Genomic DNA, 13,199 nt, shown 5'->3' with positions numbered 1-13,199 from the left:
ACTTAAAATATAAATACTACGGTGAACTATTTTTTTTATAGAAAACATATTTTCATATCAACTATATAAATATAATTAAAGATACTAAGAAAATACAAATATTTTCGTCCTATATTGTTTATCTGCTTACCGGTATTGTTGAGCATGCTTGTGACCAATTCTTTCCTAAGTATCTCTATTCTATTATATTTTCAGGTATAATGTATTCAGTACACATATCCTTACTTTCTCTTAAATCTTTGTAGAATTGTCGTGATGATTTGAGGGTATTTTGGCTGCTATTTATAACACATCGAATCACTATGTACCGCCTCACAATTTTGAAAATGCGAACGTAATATAGCTTTATAATGATTGTAGTACTCCCGGACAGATTTTTTAAAGCTAGTTTCACATTTACCGCTAACAACCAGTTTCTTACTCATAAACATTCTTTCAAATCATCTTACTCAGAGAAGTTCTGTCATTGAAATTTAACCGCCTTTTTTTTTCAGTCACATTGTTAGTGATTTCTTCGAAAAATTTCAAACTTTATTTTCTACAATATCACTGTAAACGCTACATCATTTGTACAATGTGTGAAATATGTGTTGTCCATATGATGTCAATATCAAGTTTAACACTCACCCAAGACTATGAATCCGCAACAAAAGAACTTCCATGAACGAAATTACCTACAAAATACCTCAGTGTGTTTTAGCATATATGGTGTATCAGGATTTGGAATTGACATGAATTTTTGGCTATATTTCATTAGGTAGATTTAAATTTTCATGAGGTTAAATTGCGATAAGTAATGGAATAAAATGGTTAAAGAAATAAATTATATAATCTGTAACTAAAATGGACAGAGTGGTTTACATCACGTGTATTTGAAAAACTGAAAACCGTGAAAAGCACTTATTAAAATTTTTTTTCAGTTAGGTCTATTTTAAAACTGCTTTTCTACCATTATTAACTAGTTTTTATTTAATAAAAACCCCATATGTGTGTTTGTGTATGTATATATATATATAATATAATATATATATATATATATATATATATATAGAGAGAGAGAGAGAGAGAGAGAGACAGCCGACAGACAGACAGACAGAAAAACTACTTGGAAATGGAAGCATGGCGTTCGGCCATATTATAAAATAAATAAATAAATAAATAAAAAATATATATGCATATATACATATATATATGTACATACCTACATATATATGTATATATACATGTATATATGGATACAGAACGTCAAAAACGTAAACAAAATGAAAAACGAGAACATAAAAAACAAAAACATGGAAAACGAATATTTTTTCGAAAGAGTATATACATACATATATGTAGGTATGTACATATATGTATGTATATCCTTTTTTTTACTATCTTTTACTCTTTTACTTCTTTCAATCATTTGACTGCGAGTAAATTGACCCCAGGACTTATTCTTTGTAAGCCTAGTACTTATTCTATCGGTCTCTTTTGCCGAATCGCTAAGTTACGAGGACGTAAACACACCAGCATATATATACATATACATATATATGACGGGTTTCTTTCAGTTTCCGTCTACCAAATCCACTCACAAGGTTTTGGTTGGCCCGAGGCTATAGTAGAAGACACTTGCCCAAGACTGAACCCGGAACCATGTGGTTGGTAAGCAAGCTACTTTATTTCATAAAATTTGTCATATAGACAGTACAACGATTGTGTAGCTTTGCGGGCTGGACAAACACATTAATGAATGAAAATGATATAAAATGAATAAATGAGAGACGAAACCCAACACCCGGCGACTGGATTTTTCTCGAAAACATATTTTCTTTTTTAAAAAATCAATGAGGTTTCAAACCTCTTACAAGAAGGAGGCACCAAAACCTCTTACTTAACATGTTTTTTTAAACACACAATTGAGGTTATAAACCACTACAAATAATACAATAAGATGAGGTTTCAAACCCTCTAACGAGGCATTTCACCTCCTACTCATCGATATATCCGTCGATATATTCATCATTATCTTCAATGCCGCTTGAGTTCCTGTATCCCACCATTTCCCATGCCTCACTCATGTAGGACATGTAAGTCGTGTAAGGGCCACCCTGTCATATGCGACACTCCTCCCAAATTCCTTTAAGCCTTTCCCACAAAGGAAACCTTATGACCTCCATAGCTATCTGCGGAAGCCATTCGGGATCCCGTGTGAAGGGTATATCTACTGTCTCTTTATGTTCTTCTACTATTTTTCCACCTCCCCGCCCTTGTAGAAAAAGATAATTAATTCATCATCTTTAAGGATGGGGCTCGTTTCTTCCACCATGGGTGGCACAACTTCGGGACACGCAGACGCCACATTATCTCCCGCCTGCGATGACCCGTTCTTCTTTCTTTTTTTCTTTTCTTCCTGACCTCGGGACTGAGGAGCTCTTCCGCTTTGTCCGGAGTCTCTCCCCCACCTCCTGAAGCCTTAGGGTCCTTCAGCGGGCAGCTATTGTTGCCCGCTTTCTTCCTTTTTAATCCTTTTTGGGTTGAGGAGGCTCACATCCACCTCTCCCTTTGATCGGATAGAGGAGGTGGCATCCAGTGACTGTTCCATGACCTTACCATGGTCCTGAGGGCAGTTCTTTATAATGTGGACTGGCTGCAGGCACGAGTGACACTTGGCGTGACGTCCCTCAAGTATCACCGGATACCTGCAGTCAGCCATTTTTAAAAATCTGGAAAAACCAGATCTGTTGCGGCCGATGGGGTCCACAGGGTCAAAATCGCTTTTGACGCTTCCCAATTGACCGCCGGCAATACCCTTACATTTAAGAGCCTGGGTCCGCTATCCTCCAGTCCCCGTTGGATGGTATCTTCAATCCAACCCGCCTCGGTGCCTGGGGCTGACCCACATACCCAAGCTCTTATTAATTTCCTCCCGCAGTACGGCGGGAGGAACAGAATGTCGTTGCCCTCTAAAGGCAGACTCGCAAAATTGCGAGCCTTTTCTCGGTTGTCAAACAACAACCATACAGTTGCATGTTTGACACCACGGGATATGTATTTCACAGAAGACAAATAGTCTTTCAGTTCATTTTCTCTAACTGGTTTTGGGAAGACGCTGATGGAATCGAGAACTTTAGAATAAGTTCTAACCATCATCGTCTTCTCCTCCATATCTTTTAATCACTGCTTAGGCGGGTTAATTTCCCACTCCAAGACAGAGTTCTTCTTTTTAAGTTCCTTCTCTGCCATGTCCAAAAACAGTTCAAAAGTAGTTCAAAAGACAGTCCGCCAAGAAATTAAAACCGAATGAAAATAGAAGTAAAACAAAATAAAAGAGAAGGAAAGGAAACTGAAATTAAAATGATGAAAAGAATGAACCAAAATTTAGAAAGTAAGAAAAAATGGAAGAAGGGGAAAATAGAAGAAAACCTCACAAATAGAACAGACAGGGAATCCTTTGTATAATACTCCGACAGGTAATCCAATAGTCGGGGTTATTCTTGAAGTAAAGTACTCCAGTTAGGTAAATTCCGCTTTTTCTAGCGAGATACGCCCTCTAGAATTTACAAATTATTTGGCGAAAAAATGCCACACCAAAGAATTTTCCCAAAAAAATTCTCAATTCACCGTTATGGTGATGCGAACACAATATTTTTGCTCGCTATAGCGAGCCACAATTCACAATTTTTCTTTTTATTCTTTTTTTCTATTCACGGAGCCAGAACTTGCGTCTTTTCACTGTAACACTCGGGACCAACTAGTGTTGCATTCTGGGTAACCGGAAATAAGCAAGCTACTTACCACACAGCCACTCCTGCGCCTATAAATATATAATATATATATATATATATTATTATATATATATATATATATTATATATATATATATATATATATATATATATATATATATTAATATATATATATATATATATATATATATTATAGGCGCATATATATATATATATATATATATATATATATATTCTTTTACTTGTTTCAATAATTCGATTGCGGCTATGCTGGATCTCCGCCTTCAAGGGCTTTCGTCAAACAAATTGACACCAGGGCTTATTTTCTAAAGCTTAGCACATTCTCTCGGCCGCTTTTGCCGAATCGGTTGTTAAGCGGTGATGGGGGAGGACAAACACGCGTGTGCGCACATACACAAACACAAACACACACACATACGTACACACAAACGTACGTACGTACGTACGTACATACATACATACATACATACATACATACATACATGCTTGCTTCTTTCAGTGTCCGTCTACCAAATCCAATCACAAGACTTTAGTTGGCTCGAGGTTATAGTAGAAGTCACCTGCCCAAGGTGCCACACAGTAGGGTTGAACCCGGAACCATTTTGTTGGGAATCAATCTTCTTTCCACACAGCCATATATTGTTGAGAGTTTAATGCGTATAGTTTCACTAATATCTCACAATGAAACATCATCGTCAAATTTCCATAATTTAAATAAATTTACTAAATTTTAAACGAAATATTTCAGGTATTTTTCTGGCCATTTATTGTAAACCATATATTTTCTAAGATATATATATATATTTAATTTCATTGATCTAATTGCAAGTATTAATTTCATTTTATCTCTTCTTTGTCCCAGTAAAAGTTAGATTTCCTTCCAGTGGTGGAGTTGAAGTCCAATACGATGGAATTTGGGGACGTATTAAAGGAACTGCCACTAGAAATGAGTGCTCGGTCATCTGTAGAATGTTAGGAAATACGTAAGTAATAATTCATCTTCTGTAATAATTAAAATACTATAATTCAAAAGCAAGATCTTTCCTCATGTTGCTGCTATCTAAAGACAATTTCAAACAACGCTCAACATAATTATATATCTATTTCTAATATAGAATATTTCGTTTTTGAATTTGGTTTGCAAGATTCTTTATACGAGTTCGTGTATCGAAGCATATTCTGTTGTGCCTGGGGAGAGTCATTCTCCTTTAGTGCTTTATTATTTAACACACTCACCGGTAAAATTTCCACTTATTTCTTATTTTTAGAAAATAAAAATAAGAAATAAGTGGAAATTTTACCGGTGAGTGTGTTAAATAATAAGGCACTAAAAGAGAATGACTCTCCCCAGACACAACAGAATATAGAATAATTTCTTGATAAAATAGACTAAATATGAAATATCAACATTTCTTCTCTCTCCACTTCCGAACTCGATAATTATATGTAGCCATTATAGATGATCTGGTCTATTTACTTCTCCTGTGTGACTGGGAACATTAATAAGTACTAGCATTAAAGACTCGTCGTTGCCGGGTCATAGTGCTAGTGCATGTATATATGTGTATATATATGTGTACATATTACATATTACATGTACATCTATATATATACATCTACACATAAAATGCAAAATACAAAGTTATATCTTGATATCGCTAGTGATAATAATACTCTACATTGTATACTTTATAGACAATAGTCTTTTCTTTAATTTAATTTTTTATTATCCATCTGGACTATTCCATTTCTGCACGCTAATTTTATTTTTAATTTATTCCCATTCATGTGAAACCACTTATTCAAGTTCAAATCATTGATGCAATTTTATACCAATTGCTATTTTTACCTTTGTATGTTACGATTATATTATACTTTAGTTTGATTTTAATTATTACTTACTATATATAATTCAATTGTTATTATTATTATTATTGTTAAAGTGAAAGCATCTGACATAAAATAGAGAAATATATTTGTTTCACTTTTAACACGTAATACTGAAATAGTGGAGAAGATATGATATTGCTATGGGCTCGCTCTAGGCAAGAAGTTGAACACTTTTTTTGCCCATGAAACTACATAGACACTAAGTAAGGCATGTGTAAAATTTGAATGAAATTGGTTGTGTAGTTCTCAAGTTTTAGGGAATCGTAGTGGAGAAGATATGATATTGCTGTGGGCTCGCCCTATGCAAAAAGTTAAAATTTTTTGCCGATGACACTCCCCGGTACCTAAGTAAGGCATGTGTAAAATTTGAATGAAATTGGTTGTGTAGTTCTCAAGTTTTAGGGAAACACACAGACAGACAGACAGACACACATTCTCAGTTTTATATATATAAAGATTGCTGTATTGCTATGTGGTTAAAATGCTCGCCATACATGTGTGTATATATGTGTGTGTGTGTGTGTGTGTGTGTGTGTGTGTGTGTGTGTGTGTGTGTGTGTGTGTGTGTGCGTGTGCGTTTGTGTATTTGTGTCCTTGTGTTTGTTCACCACCACCGCTTGACAACCGGTTTCAATTTGTTTACGTCTTCGTAACCGAGCGGTTGAACAAAAATATAAATACTCTACTCGATTTCTTCTACTAAATCCTTGAAGGTGGTGCACCGGCATTGTCGCAGTTTAATGATTGAAACTTGTGAAGGATAGAAGATATATTTGCCCAGAACATTGACAAATGCATTAGAAATTCGAAATCAACCTCGTAATACTCTAAACAATGACTTTTAATTGTCGGCACAACAGCAACTCTGATTGTACCAAAAGCTTTTATTTGAGATACCACTTAGTACTTTACAATCAATAAGCAGTAGGGTCGTGCACTGCACACAAGTTCATCGAAGCATCAAACCAAACTACAAATATTTTATTGCCTTTAGATGACCTGAAATTGCCAGCATTTGGTTTGTCACTTCTATATACTTTTATAAATGTATAATTATTTATTTTTATGGGTCACAAGGATAACCTTTGTAAGAAATAGTATTTAATCCCCCATCTTTCACGTAGTTAAGACTGTGGTTTCTTCTCCTATGTTTCCGAGACATTGCAAAAAGATCGTGTGTGTTTCTTTTCCTCCTCTAATTAAGTTATCAAAAAGTGTCATGAATACACAGCAGTATATTATCGGGTCACTTAAGTTACGAAGGGTGATATATACCAAATATCACAGAGCATTTAGTCTAGAATTCTATCCTTTCTGGCATCACGCCAAAACTTGCTGAATCTGGAGTGCAAACTCTAGTTAATTTTGAATGGACTGATTTAAACTAGTATCTTAATGTTTAGATTTGGACGGATGTGAAATGAATATGGATTGTAGTGTCTTAGATAGGAACTAATGAACTGTTAAAGGTAGAATACTGAAGGCGAATGGCCTAGTAATTAGATTATTGCACTCACAATCACAAGATTGCGGTTTCAAGTCCCGAATCGAACGGTGAGTTGTGTTCTTTTAGAAAAATACTTTATTTAACGTTGCTTCAGTCGACTGAAATCAAAATGAGTGCCTTTGCGACAGAGTGCTCTGCTATTAAGGAGGAATGCTGTGATCTTGGTGACACCAAGAAAATCAGATAACCACCCTAGGAATCGAAACAGTAATGTCCAAGGATTCATAATGATGATAGAGGTAGAATGTTGTCTGATATCCCTTAAGCCAAGATGTTTGCATATTAAGAGCTCAAATATTTCTTTTTTCTTCTTTAGTAATCAACAATTTCTGATATTAAAGTATTTTACATATGTTTATCTCACAGGTGTTCTTCTTATTCTGGTTATGGCAGTTCTGGGAAGCGATTAGCAATAAATTCAATGAAGTGCCATGGAAACGAATCTGTTTTAACGGATTGTAATATACAATGGACCAATGCTACATCCACCAATTATGAATTCTATATCAGATGTCACGAAGGTATTTCCTTGTAACTTTTAAAGAGGATTGTGAATGGCGGCAGAATAAGTAGAGAGACAGGCAAATTTCCTTGTCGGTCAAAGGTTTTGTGCTATGTAATTTTATCTCTGAAAATCCTACATTCAAAGTCCACTAGGGCTAATTCCGTCTTTCATTCTTTCGAGACCCTTTAAACTCAAGATCTGGTGATGGAATAAGCAGAGAGGTGGACAAAATTGATTGTGGCTTGAAAGCTTTACAGTAAGAAGTTTCGCCTCTGCAAAGTTCCCCGTTCGAATTCTACCGGGATCAGTTTAATCTTTATTTCTTCTAAGCACCATAAAATGAGTCTTAATGAAAATCCAGGGGTGCAGCTATCGAATATTCACGCTCCCAAAAAGGAGCTGCCTTGCGGCCAGATTTTCGATGTATTGTTGGAATCGTTACAGTAGCGGGTAAAATGGCATTCCGGTTATTTATTCACGCTTCTTTACATTCTGATTTGAAATCTCACTGAATTTACCGTTCTTCTCTCCGGAGTGAATAACATAAACTGGAGTTGATACGATCGCCTGTTCCTACCCTCCATATTACTGAACTTGTCCTATAGAAAAAAAGACATTAAGATGTTTCTACTATAGACACAATGGCTGAAAGTTAGGAGAGAGAGCTATTCGGTTACATCGATTTCAGTGTTCGACTGGTACTTAGTTTATGAACCCCGAAATGGATGAAAAGTGAAGTCGGTCTCGGTAACATTTGAACTCAGAACGTAAAACTGGAAGCATTTTGTCTTGTATAGCATGATTCTGCCAGTTCGCTACATTAGAAAGCATTATAATAATAAAACTACAGAAAATATAAAGTACTTAGATTTATCCTACTGTTTTGACATTGTATTTTAGCGTGTAGAGTTGGGTAAAACAAGTATTGGTTAAATACCAAAACTGCTTGTAATTCATTCAGCTCTATTAAATGTGAGGCATTTCTAAACTTTCAGGCATTTCGTGTTTCAAATTTAACATTAAATTTCTGAATTTGGTACAAAACCAAAAATGGTAGGAAATAGCAGAGTAGATTGAATCTATCTTGGTGCTTGGCTGCAATTCAAATGTATAGACTTAAGAATAAGTGAAGCCTAACCCATTAAGTTTTGAATTTAGGGTATAATATGAATCTAATAACTGAAAAAAATCTAATAGGAGATATTTTATCTAACGTGAAGCACTAACGTGAAAAACCAAACGTGAAGCACTAATCCGAAGCAACACCTGATGTAAGTTTCCTAGAAGGTGAGATGTTTTTCGAACGTGAAACACATTAAACACAAGCGTGAAATATTGACGTGATACTCTAATGTGAAAAAGTTACCTCGTAGGTAAGATTTTTATCAAACGTGAAATAATAACGTCAAAAAAGGATTAGTGAAGGTTTCCTGATGGCTGAGATTTTACCTGACAGGGATGAAGGCGCATAGCTTTGTGATTAGTGTATTTGGCTCACGAACGTAAGGTCGTGAGTCCAATTACAAGTGACGTATTGCATACTTGAGTAAGACACTTTATTTGTTGTTGCTCCAGTCCACTCAGCTGGCAAAAATGAGTAATACTTGCATTTCAAAGGGCCAACCTTGTCACATTTTCTATCACGCTGAATCTCCCTGAGAACTACGTTAAGGAAACACGTGTCTGTGGAGTGATCAGCTACTTGCACGTGAATTTCACGAACAGATTGTTCCGTTGCTCGGATTAACTGGAACCCTCGTCGTAACCGACTGAGTGCTAGTTATCTAATACGAAACACTAATGTGAAACAAATACTGACTTCACGAGATTTTGACCAAATTTTGGAAAGAGATGTGTATCACGTCAACAGTGAATTAATAAATGAGCAAAACTTAATTCAGACTAAATTATCAGTGTATCCCTTACTTTTCAAGTCAACAAAATGTAATATGAGGGGCACTGGTTGTTATTTTTAACAGTTCGAGCGGCAACAGAGACGTGTTCTTATTCTCTCTATTTTAATCGTGTTTTTCTATTAAAGAATACGCTCCAATTAATTCAATGATTTAGAATTTTCTGTGGAAATGAATTAGAATCATTATTATAAGTGATTTTTTATTTGTTTTGATCAGTGGATTGTGGCCATGCTGGGGCACCACCTTGAAGGGTTAGTCGAAAGAATCGACTCCAGTTCGTATTTTTAAGTCTGTTTTTTATTCTATCGGCTTCTTTTGTGGAACAAGCCAACAAATCTACACCAAGCAGTAGGTAGGGACACACACACATGTACACATATATATATACATATATGTATGTATGTATGTATGTATGTATGTATGTATGTATGTATGTATGTATACACGCAGACATACAATGGGTTTCCACACAATGTCTGTTTACGAAAGTCACTCACTAGGTATTAGTAGAAGATGCATGTTGAAGCTGCCACGCGGTGGTATTGAACCCGGAACCACGTGCCTGCAAAGTGAGCTTCTTAACCCCACAGCCATGCCTGCGCGTATATGTTAATTTTTTACAATGCATTTTTTTATATTTTGATAATATATATTATAATATATTTTTGGTTTCAAACTTCAAGTAAAAAAAATTTCCTTGTGCATCTTTCTTTTCTGCTTCAGAAAATGTTCGCTTTCGCAATGCTGCTACACATCATGGCGTTGTTGAAATCTTCCATGATAATAAATGGGGTGGAATTTGTGGTAAATCTTGGACACGGAACGATGCTATTGTCGCTTGCCGATCAATGGGATATATGTAAGTGTTGTTATTTGAATTATTTTTTTAGGATCTTTACCTATTGACCGGCAGATTCAGAAAATAATTTTTTGTAACTAAACACTTTCAAACTTCGTATACTGGTAGAATGTGTCAAATAAAACATCTTTTACTCTTAGCGTTTTTTAGTAAAGTTTATATTTACGAAGTTATTTCGTTTTAAAGTTGTCGTATTCCGGTAATTTCAACCAATCAATGACTGTATTCAGCTGAATAAAAGTACTGCTGTTGTTTGTCAACAACAACTTCCGGTGGTGTATATTTCGTTTGTCACTGTTATTTATGACATATTTCATCTCAGTTATGTTTGTATGAATAAACGAGTATATCTGAAGCATGTTTACTTCATGGTACCACCATAATCGTTCGTGCATTTCTACTGCTTTTAGGTTTTTTCCAGCTACTATTTTTGAAAAGACTTTTTTGCCCCCTACTCCTCCAATTTCTTCATTTTTCATTTTTTTTTCCGTAATTCTAATCCTAAAACCCCAACCTTAACCCTAACTTTAAAACCTTAACCCTAACCCTAACTCTAACTCTAAAACCCTAACACTAAAACCTTAAGGGTAAAATCAGTACAAACACACGAACGATGTCATAAATAAAAGTGACAAACGAAATATACACCGCCGATAGTTGTTGTTGACAAACAACAGTAGTAATATTATTCAGCTAAATACACGTCATTGATTGGTTGAAATTACCGAAATACGACAACTTTAAAACGAAATAACTTCGTAAATATAAACTTTGCTCAAAAACACTATGAGTAAAAAATGTTTTATATGACACATTCTACCAGTGTCCGAAGTTTGAAAGTTTTAGTTACAAAAACATGATTTCTAAATCTGCTGTTCAAAGGGAAAAGATCCTTTTTTATTTGTTTGTTTCGTTTTATTATTTTTTTTCAACTCTCTAAACCACATATTTGTTAGTCCTAACATTACTACGTTTTTCAAATTTATTATTGCCATCATTGTAACTTCCCCCATGTAAAGTCAAATGAATTTCTAATTCATCTTTAGTTTTAAATAACACAATGAAATGGTACTTATTTTCAAAATGCCAACTCACTTTTTCATTCTACTCTGACGAAGGACCACTTTGCACGAAATACTGAATTAAGAATAACTTATATCACGAGACACTAGCATATTTCGTTTGCAGATATTACCATTCGCTAAGAAGGGTATTACGTGGTTTGCGTATGCTTCCATTACAGGAATTAGAATTCGATGCATCTAAATCTAAGATGAGATTATCACCCATTCTCATGAGATGTGACAAAATGGAACACAAACCAAGATCTATGGTTGGAATTCTTGCTTGAGTGCTATAAATGATATATGATATATATATATATATTATATATATATATATATATATATATATATATATATATATGCGCAGGAGTGGCTGTGTGGTAAGTAGCTTGCTTACCAACCACATGGTTCCGGTTTCATCCCCATTGCGTGGCACATTGGGCAAGTGTCTTCTACTATAGCCTCGGGCCGACCAAAGCCTTGTGAGTGTATTTGGTAGACGGAAACTGAAAGAAGCCCGTCGTATATATGTATATGTATATATATATATATGTGTGTGTGTGTGTGTGTGTGTGTGTGTGTGTATGTTTTTGTGTCTGTGTTTGTTCCCCCAACATCGCTTGACAACCGATGGTGGTGTGTTTACGTCCTCGTAACTTACCGGTTCGGCAAAAAAGACCGATAGAGTAAGTACTAGGCTTCCAAAGAAGAAGTCCTGGGTCGATTTGCTCGACTAAAGACGGTGCTCCAGCATGGCCGCAGTCAAATGACTGAAACAAGAGAAAAGAGTATATATATATATATATATATATATATATATATAAGGTGCATTCCAGTTCTTAGACATTTTCAAGAGACACATTTAATTAATTTCAAATTAGTAGCACTTAACTTCAATGCACCTGTTGTAGCGCTCCAATCACTTCGTAAAGTTTCCATGGAAGTCTTTCAAAGTGAAAGTGTTCAGAACACATTTGACAGCCTCCTACATCTTCTTCAACTCAGAGAGCAACTGGAGTGTAAAGAGGGTGAAGGATAGTTTTTATGCCCACCACTGTCAATTAGTTGGTCACCAGGATTGACATTTTAACTGGTGCATTGTTCTGGTGCAGGTGTTCTGGTCTTTTGAGACGAAACCTCTTTTTAGCTTCCCTCAAAACATCCACAAAGTACTCTTTGTAGATTATCTGGAGAGAGAAAACCCAGTGAAGGTAGATGATGTCCTTGCTGTCGAGAAAGGAGATCATCATAAGCGTCCCGATGGACTTACCTTGCCAGACCTCTCGTACCAGTAAAAAAAATAGTTGCTTGTTTCATACAAATTAATCCATAAGCATTCTGACACATTTCATAACTTTCTGTAGTATTTTGCCCTGATTCGTTCAAAAGTTTATTGCACAGCAAGATAACAAATTCTTTCCATATGCCGGCTGCATTCTGCAAACTAGTTAGCTGTGACAAACAGTGTTTACTGGGGTTTGTTCAAAGTTCTGTTACAGTTGTGTCCTTCAATCCGAAATAACAAATGTTGGTAGGCTAGCTTATTAAGAATATATTAATGATATATTAAAATTACATAATCTAGGGCAGTTATAACTACCTCAGCTAAAGAAATGTCAATACTTCTGAAATGTACCTTATATGTATATATACAGAGACAAACAGACAGAAAGAGACTGACACAATTCTTAAACGGCTTACAAA

At 35.3% G+C, this 13,199-nt stretch overlaps 1 protein-coding gene across 1 annotated transcript in view; it reads left to right on the top strand.

The window, feature by feature from the left end:
• The window catches only part of LOC115212325 (deleted in malignant brain tumors 1 protein-like), a 97,022-nt gene that overhangs the window by 54,410 nt on the left and 29,413 nt on the right, over positions 1-13,199 (top strand). Inside the window, exons 15-17 of the mRNA XM_029781189.2 lie at positions 4,617-4,737; positions 7,518-7,672; positions 10,296-10,431. Of these exons, the coding sequence (XP_029637049.1) occupies positions 4,617-4,737; positions 7,518-7,672; positions 10,296-10,431 (412 nt within the window). The remainder of the gene's footprint in view (positions 1-4,616; positions 4,738-7,517; positions 7,673-10,295; positions 10,432-13,199) is intronic.

Source organism: Octopus sinensis, linkage group LG5 (assembly GCF_006345805.1).
Source record: "Octopus sinensis linkage group LG5, ASM634580v1, whole genome shotgun sequence".
NCBI classification, from domain to species: Eukaryota; Metazoa; Mollusca; class Cephalopoda; order Octopoda; family Octopodidae; genus Octopus; species Octopus sinensis.
This window is presented reverse-complemented; position numbering and strand designations above follow the sequence as displayed.